Source organism: Ochotona curzoniae, unplaced genomic scaffold (genome assembly GCF_017591425.1).
Source record: "Ochotona curzoniae isolate NIBS_2020 unplaced genomic scaffold, NIBS_Ocur_1.0 scaffold_2587, whole genome shotgun sequence".
NCBI lineage: Eukaryota > Metazoa > Chordata > Mammalia > Lagomorpha > Ochotonidae > Ochotona > Ochotona curzoniae.
The window spans coordinates 17,443,379-17,462,312 of record NW_024467096.1 but is presented as its reverse complement, the minus strand read 5'-3'; the positions used below and the strand labels follow the sequence as shown (position 1 = coordinate 17,462,312).

Sequence of the window (18,934 nt, the reverse complement as noted above, 5' to 3'; positions counted from 1 at the left end):
TTAAAATATAGATGGCTGCCTATCTGCACCCCTCCCTTTAAAAAATTTATTTATTTATATTGGAAAGGCAGATTTACAAAGAGGAGAAACAGATCTTCCATCCACTGGTTCACTCCCCAGATGATCTCTACGGCCGGATCAGCCCAAAGCCGGGAACTCGAGTGGGTCTCCCACAGGGTAGCAGAGTTTCCACTGCATGGATTATCACTGGTGTCTCCTAAAATATGCATTAACAGAAAACTGGAACCAAGAGCAAAGCTGGAGTGCTGTCTTCTTCCTCTTTCTCCTGCTCTTCTACCTCCCCCTTTTTCTTCTTTGCTCTTCTAGATTTATTTGAAGAGTAGAATTATAGCAGGAGAAAAGGCAGAAAGAAGCTAGAGAGGGAGGGAGACAGCGGGATTTTTCATCCACTGGTTCATTCCTCAAGCATTTGCACTGGCCGGGGCTGGAGCAGGTATAAAGCAGGAGCTGAGAGCCAGGAACTCCATTTCCAATTTCTCAAAAGGGTGGCAAGGACCTCCAGCGCTTAAGCTATCATCTGCTATCTCCTACCATAGTAACGTGAAGCTGGATCAAAGATGGAGGTGAGACTTAATCTCAGGCACCCCAATATGGGGTGTGGTCACCCCCAAGCAGTGTCTTAACCAGTGTGTCTAAGTATCCATCCCTCTTTTCAGCTTTTGGATGAGCGGTATCCATTGCTCAACAGGCCAAGAAAGGAAAGGACAAATGGCGGAAAGGTGGCTTTTCATGCTGGTTTGCTCTTCTGTCCAGAGAGCTTCTGCTGTTCACTTTTCGCCATGGACAATGTTTCTGGTCACTCTCATCAAGTTTTCAAAACTTCGGCCTGGGAGTTATGGAGTTATGGTTCATTTGTAAACCTTCCTATGTTCTCCCCTTCCTTTTCCTCCTCCTCCCTTTCCTTATGATTAATCCAACTCTCACTATCAAGATTCTTATCACCTGTCTGCATTTCATCATAAGAAATACGTGAGGTGACTCAGTGTAAGTTGAATTTTCCCTTTTCCTGCCTGAGAACAATGTTGAGAATGCTTATGTTAGAGAATAACAGACTGGCTGTGAACATTTTTATGAATACATGTTTATGCCCTAACTTGTATCTCATAAAAGCTATTTTGATGAGATAGATTTTGAACTCTCATCTACAGTTGAACTTTTCTACTCAAAAGTCATCCTGTCTTGGTCTAAACACTTTTTTTTTAGGGTTCAGTGCTCTTGACCGACTTCAACCCACAGTGCATTTGTATGAATCACACGGTGCAATTTTAGTGCAGGACACCTGGAGTAAGGGTGACAGTGTATTTGTCCTCTCTGCCCTGCCAGGAGAGCTCTTCTTTGGGCTCAGTGACTCACTTCCCTTCATTACCCTGAAAGCCATTTCCCTTAAATTCTTATAAGGTCTACTTAGTCCTTTGGATCCCATCATACATACGCCATTGAACCCGAGGTGCTGTAGCTCCCTTTAGTCCTAATCTCCTTGCATAAATTACCCCTTCCAGTTCAAAGGCCACTTCTGGGGAGTGTCCTGGCCCTGCCCTTTGTTACAATTCCCTGGGGCTTCACCAGCCCTCTGCCCTCTGGGGATAAAGCTTTCACTCCAGAAGGCTTCAAAATCCCTGGCCTCCAAGCTTTGGAGGTCCTAGCTCCTCCTGCAGATATAGGGATTAGCAGGGATGGAGGAAAATCATAGGTAACAAAAGAGTTAAGAGCAGTTCTAGGTAAATCACCCAGACGCCCTGCAGGGAGGGAAATGCGCTGAGCTGCAGGCACACTTTCACCCTCGCGGGGACAGCAGCTCCTGGTTCAAGGAGGCCGGCAGGGGAAAGGAGCTCTGTGTCCCCATTGAGACAGTCTGTCTCCCATTGTACCATGGCCGAGGAATAGTACTCCCAGTGGACCCTTGCTCACCTGCGTTCAGATGGAAACTTTAAGCTTAGTCACCTCTCGGACATAGGAACACTTATCACAGAGCAAACCCATTTAGCTCCTCATGTGAGTCAGTTAGGAATGACTCACAAGTGGCGACTCCACGTCTGTTCTGGTTCAGTATTTTTGAGGGTGGCCCCAGCGCAGCACAATAAAGAGGACGATGACCACACCTCCTGCGTCTTCACATGCGCTGGGGTCCTCCCGCCACCTATCATCGCTGAAAGGTATACTGGGCATTTACTATAATTACAAAGCAACGTATGGAAATCAAATAAATGCTCCAGATACATTGTGGCATATATTGCATGTAAAAAAAAGACATTACATAATGTATTTCTATTTCATTTAAATTTTTAAAATATACATCTGGAGTAACTGTTTCTGAAGTTATAACCAAAATTTCAACAGTAGTCAATGAGATTATAAGTGTTTCTTTCCTTCATTACATTGTTATTTAGTTTCTTGACTTTCCACACTAAATATTATAATTTGTAATAAAAACTAGTCTAGAAAAATAATGCAGAGAAAAATAATGAATTCCAATATTTAAATGAATGTTTTTAAAAAGCTGGCCTCCATCCCACATTTTCCTCTCTCTATATATATATTATAAATATATGTAACATAATATATATGATAATATATATTTCTAGAGTACATAGATCTAGCATGAAGTTGTTTGGGGATGGATGAGATTCAAGGAAAGGGGACTAAACACAGCACATGTATTTTGCTCTTCTCTCAGGGCAACTTGAGCAAACCAGGCCTTTCTCCTTTCTCCTGGGTCCTGGCCGGGTCTTTGTAGATGAAGCAGCTGTCAGCATCTGGACTGACTTGGACAAGGGCAGGCCACGATGGTCACCTGCTCCTGCTTTCCTGTCCGGCTCAGAAATCCCTCCTATAGTAACTCCCTTCCTGCCTCTCCCCCAACACCTCCAGAGATGATTGGCCTGCCTCAGGAATATTTACTCAGCGTTCAGCACTCCAGTCTTCTGTGAGGCCCATTTGCTGTCAGGGGGCAGTTATGTATGTGGTCTCCACTGTCAGAATGGGGGCCTCCAGTACTCACCATTGCTTCTACCATCATGGCCAGCTTTGGGTTTCTCACCTGTGAAGATGGGTTCTCGGGAGGGACAGTACTATTTCATCTTCAGGTGGTGGCTGGTACAGACCAAACAATCAATGAATGGTAACTACTACTATTGGTCACATCATTGGTTTCAACCCTGACATGCATGTTAAAATTGCAAGCAGTGGCTAATGTTTTGGTGTAGTGGGTAAAGCTGCTGCCTATGGTGCCAGTGTCCCATACAGGCTTTGGTTCAAGTCCTGGCTGCACTACTCATGAACCAGCTCCTTGCTAATGCCCTGGAAAAAACAGTGGAAGATGGTCCAAGTGCTTGGGCCCTTTCCACCCATGTGGGAGATCCAGAAGATGCTCCTGTTCCTAGCCAAGCCTGGCCCAGCCCTAGCTGTTGTGACACCCAGGGAGTAATCCAATGGATGGAAGATCTCTGTCTCTCTCCTGCTCTTACTTTCAAACAAACAAATAAATAAATCTCTAAAAAATATGCAATCATAGCCATATGACAGGGCTTGATGCAGCAGTTACGACTCTACTTGGGATGACCACATCCCATATCAAATCTTCTAATTCCAGCTTCCTTCTGGAATTATGTATCCTAGGAGACAGCAGTTGATGGTTCAGGTAGCTGGAATGGCTACTTCTGTGGGACACCTGGATTGAGTTTCAGACTCTGGGCTTCAGCCTGACCTATCCCTGACTGCCATGGCCACTTAAAAGATGAACCGGCAGATTGAACCTCTCACGCTGTCTCTACCTTTCAAATCAATACAGGCTTTTGTTTTTCTTAAATCTAAGACAGAACTTTTAAAACATGGTGTAATAGTTATGTGTTGATGTGTCAGTGAGCTTTTTTTTTTTTTTAAGGATTTATTTATTTTTATTGGAAAGTCAGATATTCAGAGAGGAGGAGAGACAGGAAGATCTTCCATCCACTGATTCACTCCCTAAGTGGCTGCAATGGCTGGAGCTGCGCTAGTCTGAAACCAGGAACCAGGAGCTTCCCATGAGGATGCAGGGTCCCAAGGCTTTGGGCTGTCCTTGGCTGCTTTCCCAGGCCACAAGCAGGGAGCTGGATAAGAATTGGGACTGCCAGAATATGAACCAGTGCCCGTATGGGATCCTGGCACGTTCAAGGTGAGGACTTTAGCTGCTAGGCTACTGTGACTCGCCCAAGGTTTTTTTTTGTTTGTTTTCAAATTATTCTAAGGTGTAATCAGAGTTGTAAACTACTGTACTTGACTCATGTTTCTGGGAACATGGTCCCAAGGTCAGCAATACCATCTCCTGAGAAACTGCTAGAAATACAAATTGTAGTACCCCCCACCAATAGGCCTACTGAAATCGTAGAAATGAACTCCAGCAATTGACTTTTTTTCCCCCTGAGATTTACTGACTTTTTATTTGAAAAGAAGACTACACAGAGAAATAGAGAAAACAAGATTTTCCATCTGCTGGTTCACTCTCCAAATTGTCAAAGAACTAGAGCTGACTAATACAATGCAGGAGCATTTCTAGGTCTCTCATGTGGGTAGCAGGGTCCTAAGGACATGAGCCATCCTCCACTGCTTTCTCAGGCCGCAAGCAGGAAGCCGGATCTACAATAGAGCAGTGGGACACAAACCAGCCCTCATATGGGATCCTGGTACTTGCGAGGAGAGGATTAACCTGTTGAGCCACCATTCTAGCCCTCAACAGTTAGCTTTCAATAAACTTCCAGGAGATGGTGATGTTAAAATTACAAACAACTGCCTTAAGTTGAAAAATGAAAAAAGACATGAACTGTGTGCTTAGGGATGCCTTCCTAGGGCTTCACACTGTGCCACACACAAATTATGTTTAGCTCAATTCAATTTCTGAAATACTTACTGAGACCTAACTTTCTGTTAAGGCATTGTGCCTGGATTCTGGGCATATGATGCCACAGGAGACAGGTCCTATTCTCTTATTAAATCCTCTCAGGTCTGTGTTTCTTCATCCCTTATTCTCCACTGTTGTAATTTTGTGCCGTCTCACATCTTGTATATTTTTATGTCACTGTGTCTCACACGCTCTATGATCCCCTCAAGTGCAGGAACAGCTTTTAGCCCTTTTCTCAGGAGGTGCTCTGATGTAGGTAGCCTGCTAGATCTAATTTTTCACCCAAAAGCAATAGCCCATGCTTGCCTACAGTTAAATTTGTGCAGGCAATTAATTTATTCATTTTTAAAAAGATTTATTTTTATTGCAAAGTCAGATATACAGAGAGGAGGAGAGACACAGAGGAAGATCTTCCATCTGATTCACTTCCCCAAGTGACCGCAATGGCTGGTACTGCACCAATCCAAAGCTAGGAGCCAGGAGCTTCCTCCAGGTCTCCCACATGGGTGCAGGGTCCCAAGGCTTTGGGCCGTCCTCAACTGCTTTCCCAGACCACAAGTAGGGAGCTGAATGGGTAGTGGAGCTGCTGGGATTAGAACCAGTGCCCATATGGGATCCCAGTGCATTCAAGGTGAGGACTTTAGCTGTTAGGCCATGGCACCGGGCCCGAATTTATTCATTTTTTAACCCAGATTATTGTCTCCCACAGAGATAGAAGTGCTGAGCAGAGATTGGTATTCTGCCCAACTAGAAATATAGTTTGTTTGAAACTGACAGTATAAACATGGATCCACATGCAAGCATGAGCCACCCTACACAGAGAAGCATACAACAAGAGTGGACCAAGGTTCCCATAAAGTAGAGAGAAAGGACAAAACCAAAAACAGTGCCTGTCTGTGTGAGATCAGGAGGCCTGGAGAGGGGAAAATCTGTGTCCCTCGTTAAGGACAGGCACAGTACCTCCAAGCGAGGCCAAGGCACCGAGAAGCACTCTCCCACCTTCAAGCTCCTGTTACTGTCTATGTGCCATCTGGATGCAACAGATGCATGATGGGAACGTGGGCACTTTGATCAGTTAGTAGGAGAGAAGTGGTTGGGGGGGTGGGGCATGGTGGTTTGTGACTCCAGCTCCACAAACCTAACTAGTTGCCTACCTATTATCCTATATCAAAATGATAGGGAATAAGAGGGCCTGGCACGGTGGCCTACTGGCTAATGTCCTCACCTTGAAAGCCCCAGGATCCCATATGGGCGCCGGTTCTAATCCCGGCAGCTCCACTTCCCATCCAGCTCCCTGCTGTGGCCTGGGAAAACAGTCGAGGACGGCCCAAAGCCTTGGGACCCTGCACCTGCGTGGGAGACCTGGAGGAAGAGCTCCTGGCTCCTAGCTTCGGATTGGCTTAGCACTGGCCGTTGTGCTCACTTGCGGAAATGAATCATCAAACGGAAGATCTTCCTGTCTGTCTCTCCTCCTCTCTGTATATCTGAATTTGTAATAAAAATGAATAAGTCTTTTAAAAAAAGATGATCGTTATGTTTGACCAGGGAAGAAGACCTGTGCATACTAAGGCACATTAGGGTGTTTATCATAGGAACTAGGTTTCTTTTCAGGGTGAGAAAAGATAGGAAAGTAAGATGCAAAGAAGGGAAGTTACTAAGAGCAACGCTACTAAGTAGCCGTCTTCCGGCACTGGTGCCATTAGGCAAGTCAGAGCTTTGTGAGAAATCAACATGGGTATATCCAGCTGCCAGAGGGAGACTGCATGGAGCAAGTAAAGAAATCTTTGGGCTTAGTTGGCTGTAGGTTGTATGGCTAGCAGTGCAGAAAAGAGCTGTGTGCAAAGTAGGAAGTATGAAGACTAGCCTTGAACTCTGAAAGAGAATGAGAGAGAGAGAGACAAAGAGAGAGAACTCCCATAGGCTGACTCACTCCCTCAGTGTCTGCCAGAGCCAGAACATGCTGAAGCCAGGAGCTAGTTATCGGGGTCTCCCGTTCCGCGGAAGAAATCACCTGACACTGGAGAGAGTCTCAGAGGTGCTTTATTCCGATCTTCCGTTGAAACCGTTAGGTCTGTTAATTCCGTTACGCTGAAGACCCTCCCCTGCCAGCCCCTCCCCCTCTTATCTGTCAAACCTGCCCAATCAGCTTAAAGATCACCAAGGCACACCAATCAGGGCAAAGGGCCAATCACAGGGCAGGAAATGGTCAGTGCCCCCAACACTAGGAACTCAATCAAAGTTTCCCACGTGAGTAGCAGGAACCCAATCATTTTAACCATCACTGCCTAGGGTCTGCAATAGCAAAAACTGAGATCAGGAGATGGAGACAGTATTCAAACTCAGACATTCCAAAGGGCTAGGCTAAACTTTTGCCCTTAAAATGTTTTAAATTTTGTGCACTTTAGGTCAATTATTTATTTATTTATTTATTTATTTATTTATTTATTTATTAGTTGAAAAGCTGTGTTACAGGGAGAGGAGAGACAGAGATTTTTCCATTCACTGGTTTACTCCCTAAATGGCTACAATGGCTGGAGCTGGACCAGTCTGAAGTCAGGAGCCAGGAACCTCGTCCAGGTCTCCCCTGTGGGTACAGGGGCCCAGGCTTTGAGCCATCCTCAACTGCTTTCCCAGTCCATTAGCAGGAAGCTGGATGAGAAGCAGAGCTGCCAGGACTCACACTTGTGCCCATATAGGATGCTGGTGCTGCAGGTGAAGGCTTAGCTTGATATTCCATGGCACTGGCTCCTCTCTGAGACTTAATGAACTAGAAAGCACAGATGGGCTGTTTTCTTGTTTGTGGAAATGGCATTCCCATTCTCAGGCACCTAAACTCACATTCTTCACATCACTTTCACCCTTTTCTCAGCTCTTTCCTCTCATGGATCCCCCCTCCTGATCCTGTGGCAGGAAGTTTCTTTTGTCACCTTGGTTTATTCCTTCGTTTTCACTAAATTATTCATTTATGTCTTTGAAATGATTTTTACACCCAACGTATTCTCTGTAATCCTATTGTGACAGTTCTGGTCAGGTAATACTTAGTCACCACCCCCTCATCCTCCCATCCATCACGGAGGAGTTTCATAGCAATTCTATTTTCAGGGAGATTAGAAAGGGTCAAGCAAATGGAACAATGTAACACTGGATGGTTAAGATGCAAAGGAGAGCTGAGACCAAACCAATTGTTCTCACCCTTGTATGTGTTAGAATCACTGAAGAATGTTAGAAGAATGCTGATCCCTAGAACTACTCCTAGAAGTGTAGGTACTTGCAATCTGGAGACCCTTGGTTATTCCAATGTTCAGCAACGTAGAGAACAAGCGGAAGAGAAAAAGAGACTAAACATGACCAGACTGGGCATGTGCTGACAACAACAGCTGAGTCCTGGGTGTAACTGCAAAAGCATCATGGGAAGCATCACACAGCCTTGTCTGACAAAACACTTTTTTCTTCCAGAGCTAAACTCTTTTTTTTTTTAAAGATTTATTTTTATTTATTTATTTTTTTTGGAAAGGCGGATATACAGAGAGGAGAGACAGAGAGGAAGATCTTCCATCTGATGATTCACTCCCCAAGTGAGCACAACGGCCGATACTATGCTGATCCGAAGCCAGGAGCCTCTTCTGGGTCTCCCACGTGGGTGCAGGGTCCCAAAGCTTTGGGCCGTCCTCGACTGCTTTCCCGGGCCACAGGCAGGGAGCTGGAAGGGAAGCGGGGCTGCCGGGATTAGAATCCGCGCCCATATGGGATCCTGGGCATGCTAGGTGAGGACCTTAACCACTGCGCCACTGTGCCGGGCCCCAGAGCTAAACTCTTTTTTTTTTTTTTTTAAAGATTTATTTTTATTATTTTTTGATTGGAAAGGCGGATATACAGAGAGGAGAGACAGAGAGGAAGATCTTCCATCCGATGATTCACTCCCCAAGTGAGCCGCAACGGCCGATACTATGCCGATCCGAAGCCAGGAGCCTCTTCCGGGTCTCCCACGCGGGTGCAGGTTCCCAAAGCTTTGGGCCGTCCTCAACTGCTTTCCCAGGCCACAGGCAGGGAGCTGGAAGGGAAGCGGGGCTGCCGGGATTAGAATCGGCGCCCATATGGGATCCTGGGCATGCAAGGTGAGGACCTTAACCACTGCGCCACTGTGCCGGGCCCCAGAGCTAAACTCTTAAAGTCACATATTGTGTGTGTTTTAGTGTAGTTATAATAGTAGCTATTTTCTTTTTTTTTTTTCTTATTAATAAATTTTATTTTGACATTCTTTACATAGTTAATTAGGGTAAGAAGGTTCAAGGGCTACAGGAAAGTGGATAATACTAGTATGTTTTCCATATTGTTAGCTTCATATTCAAAGGGGGGTATTTAAGGGAAAAGCCCACCCAATTTCCCACTCTCCCCAGGTCCCGGATATAGGGCATGCTCTGAGGTTCTTGCTCAAGTGGTCTTGATATTGCCACAGTTATGAATCACTGTCAATCTTGCCACTCCAAGCACTATGAGATCTTTGAAAAATCCACTGATTGACATAGTCCATCATAGCTGAGATGGTTGGTTGACCTGTTCTGTCTTCTCTCTTTTCTTCGTTAGGGTTCTGAGTCCAGCATTTAGATTAGGAAGATCTCCAAAGAAACTTCTTGTATGTGCTAACAAGTACAGGGCCTGGCACCGTCCATCGCTCCAATCAGCTGGTGGTTGCAATTCCTGGGTTGGTTCTGTTTTCACTCCCGACTTCCACTGGAACCAATGGGTGTTGCAGTCCAGCCTGGTTCTGCCCAGCACATACTTGGCCCTCACATAAACCAGCAGGAGCTGCAGCCTAGGTTGGAGCGACCCACAATAACCCCAACCAGGCCCACCCCCTACCCTGGTTTGCCAGTAAGTGTAGCAGTAATCCAGTCTGTCCCACATCCCATTCCACCCCAGCCGCTGTCTTAGTTTTATGTCCTCCCATGGAAGTGGTAACCCAAGAGGGATGAGCCCACTATTTCCCTCCCAGGCCTCTCCCACTCCCAGATTCCAGTTGATGCTGCCCAAACAAACCTCGCCCACTTTAATTTTGTTTGCACCAGTAGGAATAATCCGCCCAGCCTGGCCTTTCCCTGATCTAGTCCACATGAGGCGCACAGGTGTGGTAGCTCTGCCTAGTCTGGTCTGCCCCCATCCCAGCCCATGCTCTCCTGTGGAAGTAGCTGTCCAGCAAAGGAACCCTCCCTTATTCCCCTGCCAGCTCTGCCCACTTCCTTTCTTGTTCTCAGGCTGGTTGGACGCTGCGGTCCCCTCCGGTACAGGCCACCTCACCTTGGCATTCCATAATGTGCACTAGTCTTTGTTGCGACCGAACCTGGCTCGACCCACACTGGTGCCTGGATTTGCCAGTGGATGACGTGGACAGATTCAGCCTGGTCTTGCCCCCACGTCTGCCAATTGTGTGCCAGTGGGTAGTTTTCCATGGCTTTTTCTGGGCTGTTTCTTATCATGTTTCTTGCGTTTACCTGCTGGGTCTGTGCCCTGCCAGAGGAGTTGCCCAGGCTCCTCCATCAGAACCTCTCCCAATGCCAGGTTTCACGCTTACCAGTGGGTCCATGAGCCAACCCTACTCAGTCCACCTCCTGTCATAGCAGGAACTGTGGCTTTTCCTGACTGGCCTTCAACCCAATCTGGTTCTTGCTGTTGGATGTTCCAGCCCAGACATGGTTTGCCCATACCCACGTATGGCTCACACATGGCTCAGTAGGGGTTTGAGACCCTGCCTAGTCCATCCCACATCTGCCCTGGTCCTCCAGAACACCAGGGGGAGTCGGGGTCCGGCCCAGTTCGGTGCATTCAATCCCAGTCCACACTTGTGCCAAGGGAGACTACATCTGTTTCCAGATCAGAACACAGCCCCCTTCCAGGCCACGCGCCTCTTGGTGGGAACCTCAGCCCAGCTAGGGTTGTCCCCTTTGCTCCCCAACCGGGTCTGTTCCCAGCCATAGATCACATGCCTGCCAATAGATGCTCTGACTCAGCTTGGCACAGCCCCTCCCCTGTCCCGAACTCTGCCTTAGACACTGTGGCTTAGCGTCCCAGGCTCCCACAGACCAGCAGGTACAAGAGCCTAGCTCGGCATGACCTCTGCTCCCTCCTGGTTTCTAGTTTTACTTGTGGGCTAAGGTTTGCTCAGTCGTGCCTAATCTACTCTGTTCCATTACCAGTTGACACTTTGGCCAGCTGTTGGAGCTACTTGTGCAGGACAAGCCCCAAGCCATAGCTTCTGCATGACTGGTATTTGGTGCTCAGCATTATTAGTGATTACAAGTTTTGCTAAGGAAGAGTTACTGCCTGTTTCAGGTCCAAGAAGCACAATGGGTTCAACCTGGAGCTAATTAAGCAGCAACTCAAAGAACCAAATCCCCAGAGCTCCCGGGCCGGGCGGCCAGCAGGCGGAGCCTGGCACCAATGGGGCACTGGCCGCCCGGGGAGAACGGCTCACCATGTGCCCATGGCGGCCGTCTGGGATCCAGGCATGAGACGCCCTGTCCTGAGACCCACCAGCTGCCAGGAGGCTGCTGGAGGTTTAAATAACCCAGGCCCAAGGTCGCGCCCCTCCCAAATCCCCTTCACCGCCCCATGAAGGCGGCGGGTGGGCCCCGGACCTGCCCAGTCCCGGAGGCCTCCCCCCCTCGGTCTACTCACCCCGAAGGAAGCGGCCCCCGAAACCCAGCAGGCCCGGGGAGAACGGCTCACCATGTGCCCATGGCGGCCGTCCGGGATCCAGGCATGAGACGCCCCGTCCTGAGACCCACCAATAGTAGCTATTTTCTACTGAGTGCTTACCATGTATTATGCCAGTAAAGAAACTTATCTCTCGTGCCTGGCAGCATGGCCTAGCGGCTAAGGTCCTCACCTTGCATGCCCCAGGATCCCATATAGGCGCCGGTTCTGATCCTGGCAGCTCCACTTCCCATCCTGCTCCCTGCCTGTGGCCTGGGAAAGCAGTTGAGGACGGCCCAAAGCTTTGGGACCCTGCACCCATGTGGGAGACCTGGAGGAAGTTCCTGGCTCCTGGCTCCGGATCGGCACAGTACCGGCCATTGTGGTCACTTGGGGAGTGAATCATCGGATGGAAGATCTTCCTCTCTGTCTCTCCTCCTCTCTGGATATCTGACTTTGTAGTAAATAAATAGCTTTTTAAAAAAAGAAACTTATCTCTTGCAATCTTCATAACACAACTGGAAATGAGTATATTATTAATTGAATATTTCTAATGAGGAAGCTAGGACTTCAAGAAGTTAAATGCCGGAGTTTGGACTCAGGCTGCCTAACCATAGAATCCAGGTCCTTAACTTCCTTGCAAATCTGCAATTCTCCAGTTGGTTTTGAAGAAGCCACATGGTGCTTGAATGGATATTCTTCCAGAATAAAGCTAAATAATCTAATGAGAGTATTTTTTGGGGGGAGTAACATATTGAAATGACACACTGTTTGCTGATGGTCTGTATACTCTAGGGAGAAACTTCTGGAACAGGGGCTGTTCACGGACATACCGGTATTTATAGGAACTTGACATGAAAGACAAAGACAATCTCAATTCTTAACTCACATGAAAGAAGAATCTTATTTATTTTTTCCTTTATTTTTGACAATCTTTACATAGTTAATTAGAGCAAAAAGGTTCAAGGGCTACAGAAAAGTGGGTAAGACTATTATTTCCACATTGTTTTTTTCATGTATCTAGGGTAAAGGAGGAGATAAAAGGAGAAGTCACACCCAACCTCCCACCCTTCCCAGGTTCCTGATATGGGGCATACTCTGAGGGTCTTGCTCAAATGGTTTTGATAGTTCAACAGTTATGAATCGCTGCCCATCTCATCATTCCAAGCAAGATGGGATCGCTGAAGAATCCTCTGACTGACATAGTCCATCTTAGAGTCTCCGTTTGCCCAGTTTTTCATTGCCAACATATGGCTGAGGTGGTTGACCGACTTGTTCTGTTCAAAAGAAGAATATTTATGCAGACAATTTCAGTGAGTAAAATAAAATTTAAAGACAGAAACCTTCTGCCGCAGGATCAGGAGGGGGAATCCATAAGAGCAAAGATCTGAGAAAATGGTGAAAGTGATGTCCTTTATACATAATTCGGGTGACTAGCCCCAGAACCAGCAATTAGCAAGAGGGTAGGGACAAAGTCCTTCAGAAAGCCAGAACTGTAATCTTGTCTGGGTGAGTGGCTCACAATAAAGCAAAAAGCCATCAGAGGGTGTGACTGGTAACTTTTCCTGATAAGCTAATAACTCAGCATGGTGGGAGGGCATATTTGTTTTGCTAGAAGTACCTTCCAGGCAGAAGCAAACATTTTTGTACATTTTTAAAGTGACTCCCACATCTCTCATTCCAACAGGCGTGTGACTGAACTGCCAACTAACTCATTATGACTGTCATACTGAGACCTCGCTGGTCTGTTCCCAGGAGCCAGAGGAGGCCTGGCTTCTCCCCCCAGGGTGGAAGTTCAGAACATAGCAGAGAGGGCATGGATGTAGGACAGAGTGTGCCAGGCTAACACACAGGTGTCTTCCTGGAAGTTATCAGCCTGTGGAGCATGGGGCAAAAATCCAAGGAAAGGCCTCCTTGGCTAGGGCTTGTTTTAAACCATGAGAGGAATGTGGGTTAGGTAAGGGAAAGTCTCAGCACTGATAAATGTCTATGGATAAAGCTCCGTCATTCCAGAGCCCAGGTTATACACAGAGGCATGCCTTTGGCTTGGGAGTGGTGGGAGGATGCAAATATTTAAAGACTCCTGGGCCACAGAGCCTGAAGGGGAGGCCCAGTGAAGTGAGTGTTGTCTCAAGTAAATCACCTGTGGGCTAAAACCTGCCATCTAAACTAAAACTCAATTTAGTCTTATCCCATCATGGCCTTTGCTAGCCAGAATCTTGGGAATAATCTGGCTTCAGTGCTCTTTGAGCCTGTCAAGAACGATAGATGGGACTTGGCCACCTGCCCCAGCTGAGCTTCCTTCTGCCTTTTGGGTCGGCACCTTCTCTTTATCATCGTCTTATCCCACTGCTCAGGACAGCCCCTTGTTCCAGAAAGAATGGCAGTTTGATTAATTCTCCTTAAACTTTCATCTTGATTTCCCATAGGAATGATAAACTTTGATGAACAGAATTTCTTTCTTTCTTTCTTTCTTTCTTTCTTTCTTTCTTTCTTTCTTTCTTTCTTTCTTTCTTTCTTTCTTTCTTTCTTTCTTTCTTTCTTTTCTTTCTTTCTTTCTTCCTTCCGTCCTTCCTTCCTTCCTTTCCTTTCCTTTCCTTTCCTTTCCTTTCCTTTCCTTTCCTTTCCTTTCCTTTCCTTTCCTTTCCTTTCCTTCTTTTCTTTCTTTTTATTTATTTATTTATTTGAAAAGGTTACAGAGGGAGGTAAAAGAGAAAGAGGGAGAGATTTTTAGTCTGCTGGTTCACTCCACAAATGGCCACAATGGCTGGGGTTAGGGTTAGGTCAGGCTGAAGCCAGGAGCCAGACTGGGAGCTTTTCTGGGTCTCCCAAGTGGGTCCATGGTCACAGATACTTTGACCATCTTTTGCTGATTTTCCCAGGATATCAGCAGGGAGTGGGTTTTGAAGTGGAGTAGCCAGGACATGAACAGGATACCATGAGAGATACAGACATCACATATGGTGGCTTTAGGCACTATGCTACAGCGCCGTCTCCAGGATTTAATGTCTTTTAAAGTTTATTTCTCTTCTCAGAACCTAGTGCTAAGCACATGGTAAACCATGGAAGCCTGCTGCTTAACTCAGCTGTGGCTTACCCCGAGCAAGCCTCAGTAATGTTGGCCACAGGAGATATTTGGGAGAGGGGGTTGTATTAAGACCATGGTCATCTCAGAGTTAGAAAGCAGCCTTGTGTTGTTTTGTGTGTGTGTTTGTGTTTACAGAATTGATCATAAAGCCTCAACATGAATGATGATAATAGAGTTCAAAAAGTGTTTCGTATGCCAGTTTTGTGACTTATTTTTTTTTAAGATTTATTTATTTTTATTACAAAGTCAGATATACAGAGAGAAGGAGAGACAGACAGGAAGATCTTCCGTCCAATCTTCACTTCCCCAAATGAACGCAACGGCCGGTACTGCTCCGATCTGAAGCCGGGAACTAGGAACCTCTTTTGGGTCTCCCTCGTGGGTGCAGGGTCCCAAAGCATTGGGCCGTCTTGACTGCACTCCCAGGCCACAAGCAGGGAGCTGGATGGGAAGTGGAGCTGCCGGGATTAGAACTGGCACCCATATGGGATCCTGGCATGTTCAAGGCGAGGACTTTAGCTGCTAGGCCACGCTGCCGAGCCCAGTTCTGTGACTTATTGACTGCAACATTGGGCAGGGTCCTGTGACCTTTATAACCTTGTAATAAAGAAAGAGGAGATGTGAGGATGAAGTGTCATGCTAAAGGTAAAGTGTCTAACACAGAAAGTGGCTATAAATGGCATTCAATAAATGTTTTAATACAGAAAATTTAAAATTGCTCTCCTTTGATTTTATTGTTGGCTATTAACTCCTGTACTCAGATCAGACAGATGATTCCAAAATTTCTTTAAGGTTTTTTTAATTAATTAATTTATTTTATTGGAAAGTCAGATATACAGAGAGGAGGAGAGACAGACAGGAAGATCTTCTGGCCACAACAGCCAGAACTGTGCCAATCAGAAGCCAGGATCCAGGAGCCAGGGGCTTCTTCCAGGTCTCCTATGCGGGTGTAGGGTCCCAAGGCTTTGGGTTGTCCTCAACTACTTTCCCAGGCTACAAGCGGGAGCTTGATGGGAAGCAGGACTGCCAGGATTAGAACCAGTACCCATATGGGATCCTGGTATGTGCAAGGTGAAGACTTTAACCACTAGGATATCATGCTGAGTCCTTTCCTCAAAATTTTTAGGAGTTAGATATTTTCTAATTATGAAGACTGGAAAACATTATATTAATAAGTTATATTTTTTCTTTTTTTGGCAAGTATCTGGATAATAAGTAATAATCAACAGGTCAAGTTATTCTGAACTTTGATACAAATGTCAAAAAGGTAAAACTGGAATGTGAGAGAATCCTTGAATTAGTGGTATAAACTTGACCCAGTAAACCTAGATTTAGCATCCATGATCAGTTCTTGGTGGGAACAAAATCCACCTGATGGGTTGTTGACTTGAACTGACAGAGTGTTCCAGAATTGGGTGAGGAGCTCCACAATTCTGCGTAGCTGGGGTTGGCTATAGGAAGGAATGGATGAAAGCAAAGCACTGTGATTCAATCATGAGTGAGAATGTCCAAACCGAACTTTATTTCACCCAGAAACAGAATGATAAAGATGGAGATCTTCTGTATAAATTCTACCCCATCTTCCTTCTTGTCCTTGCACTCAAGGTTGCTGGCAGACGTTGTTGGGGCTATCGTGCCAAAGGTATGAAGAATCAGCCCACTGGTCAAGAGACCTCACTCTCAGGAGCTGGCTCTGCACCTGCCTTTGGGGGTCGGCCCTGGTACTCGCAGGACCTTAGTTGCCTCTGTAAGTATAGTAAAACTCTATTAATCTGATGTCATCATTCATTTTTTAACAAAAGTAAAGCAACCAGTTGACATGAGTTTTTTTTCCTGGCATCATTGGTTATTTATTTAAAATACAGACCATATTTGAAATGAAATAAAAGACATCCGAGCAACGGGAGTAATGGTGACAGCCACAGGTGTGTGTAGAAGTTTCAAGCCTTATCTTGTATCTCTAGTTGTAAATACAGCATGCGTCATGGGATACTTGCTTTTCTTGTGTTCTAAGGCAGCAAAGACAATTTATTCTTCTTTTACAAAAGTGTGTGGCCTTCAATTCCATTGCAAAAAGAAGGCATGATTATAAAGTGAGGCTGGAGAACAATTTCCTGACCAAACTTCTGAACAAAGTTTGTTTTGTAATAGTCTCTTGTTAATTATGAAAAAAAGATTTTCTTGGCAAGTGTGGTTCTGTTTTTCTTCCTTATCAGGCCTTCTGCAAACTAAGGATTACTCAATCTAGCTGGATAAAGTGTATACAGAAAATTCCTATTTGAAAAATCTTGTTGCACAGAGTAGTTAATGACCACACAGAGGATATTGACCTATGGGAAACACTCCCACCAAGAGAAGGAATTATTAGAAGAGCTTTATCAAATGGGAGTATCTACTTGATACAATTAGCTCATGTGGCAAGCAGAAAGGCAATGGATTCACTTCCCTTTTCTTTGGCCAACTCATCTTTCTTGTTATCCTGCTTTGGTGTCTTGGAGAAGTTTTATTGTCATTCTCACCCCGTTAATAAGGCCAGCATTTACTCTCTTGATTTCCCTAATTTTCACATGGATTTAGGGATCATTCTGTTTGGGATCCCAAGAATCTTTGTATAACAGTTTGATGACACCTTTTTTAAGGTACATATTTGTTCTCAGAGAAGCAACTGCAGTAGATCAAAAGGCACATTTGTTTGTCCAGTTTCTGGGCTAGTTTAGAAAGCCCAGGAAGGATTTAGGGCTGTGTCATGTTGTTTTATGTAGTCTGTGGAGATTAACAGTGTCCACACTGAGATTCTCACTGCTTCTTTTTTAGCCTATTCTGAAGCAACATGGTTTTTGGTGCCTTATATCAGGATGCTTATGTTTGGATAAGGGGCAAAGGGAACGATAAAGTGCTAAAGAAATACCCATTAACCAATTAACCGATTAACCAAGAGCATCAGCAAGGTCAAAATCATCAAATGCTGATGTTTCTGGACTTGCTACACTAACTGGTTTCCAGGGACGTCCAGGGCATTTGGGGGATGTTGTTTCTGGAAAGTCAGATATCAGGTTAAACAAAGGGATGTTGGAACCTATCTTGACATCAGGGATCCAATCATCATCACTTTCTGTGGGAACTGGTGGTATATTAGGCATCGTAGTTGCCAAGAGGTCTGAGTCCTGAAACCCGGAAAGGGTAACTGCTCTATCTGCCTGGGTTAGGAAAGGCACAGATGTCGGCCCTTCTGTCTTCTCTTGTGTCTGTGCAGAAGTGGTAATCTCTTCAGATGAGCTTTCCGAGTGCTTTCCTTTGTTTTTGCCTTTATTTTTATGTTTTTCATGGCCATGACCAAGCTTATGCTTATTTTTTTGTCCAAGGGCTAGGCCACGCCCCCTTTTCTGTCCATGATTAAGGCCATGTCCTCCTTGATGTTCAACATCATAGTTAAGTTCCTGTTGGTGTCCATAGCCAAGGCCATGTTGTTTTTTATGCCCATGGCCAAGGCCATGTCCCTTTTTGTGCCCAGGAGTTTGGTCATGCCCATGCTTATGGTCATGGTCAAAGCTATGTTTTTTTTGCTCTTCAAGGTACCAGCCATGCCCACGAGTGGATCTTTGTTCTTTTTCTGGATCCTGCTCTTCATCTTGTACAGGTGCCGTGAAAGTGTGGGATGGACTTACAGTTGTGCCTTCTTTCCCTTGCTCCATGAGTACTGATCGAAAAGGTGAGAATCCTGGAGGTCTTTTCATAAATGACACCTAAAAGGCAATATTAGAGTGAGTGGTTTACTGTGAAAACCATTGTATCAGTAAAGAAAAAGGAGATTGACATCTGGTGATGCTAATCTTGATTTACAAAGGGAAAGGTCTGCCAGATTTTATCTACTGCATTAGTGTTCCAGAATGAGTGAATAACATATATTCCTCTTTTGAGGAATTCATTTTATTAATACTCTAAAGCAAGCTAGAGTGTTTTTTGCTTTGTTTTTCTTCTATCTAGAAAAGTGGATTGGCTCAGCTATATAGCCTTTAGTGGAAGTGGGGAACTTTTGGTCTGTGGGCCAAATAAGGCCTGCAAAATCATTTTGTCTGGCTCTGCCAAGGCAGCTGCAGGCAGGATTTGAAATTTCGTACGTCTTTAGCAGGCTAATTTTTAGGTTGATCATTTTGTATGGCCTGTGAATGATGTTATAAACATCCAAATGTTTCTTGGTACAAGAAAGGTTTCCCATCCCTGCCGCTGTGTCTGCAAGCTTATAATTGGGCAAGTACATGGTA

At 45.5% G+C, this 18,934-nt stretch overlaps 1 protein-coding gene across 4 annotated transcripts in view; it reads right to left on the bottom strand.

Moving 5' to 3' along the window:
• Positions 1-16,171: 16,171 nt before the first annotated feature.
• Positions 16,172-18,934, bottom strand: part of KNG1 (kininogen 1) — a 30,384-nt gene continuing 27,621 nt past the window's right edge. For 3 of the 4 annotated variants that reach the window (XR_005886112.1, XM_041002973.1, XM_041002974.1), the window contains 2 exons: positions 18,338-18,415; positions 16,172-16,417 (listed from right to left, as the gene is read on the bottom strand). Coding sequence is in view for 3 of the 4 variants with exons in the window: in XM_041002973.1 (XP_040858907.1) it covers positions 16,337-16,417; positions 18,338-18,415 (159 nt within the window). In the remaining variant the exon portion in view is untranslated. Of the gene's footprint in view, positions 18,416-18,934 lie in introns of all 4 variants that reach the window. The other variant, XM_041002972.1, reaches the window with a different exon arrangement.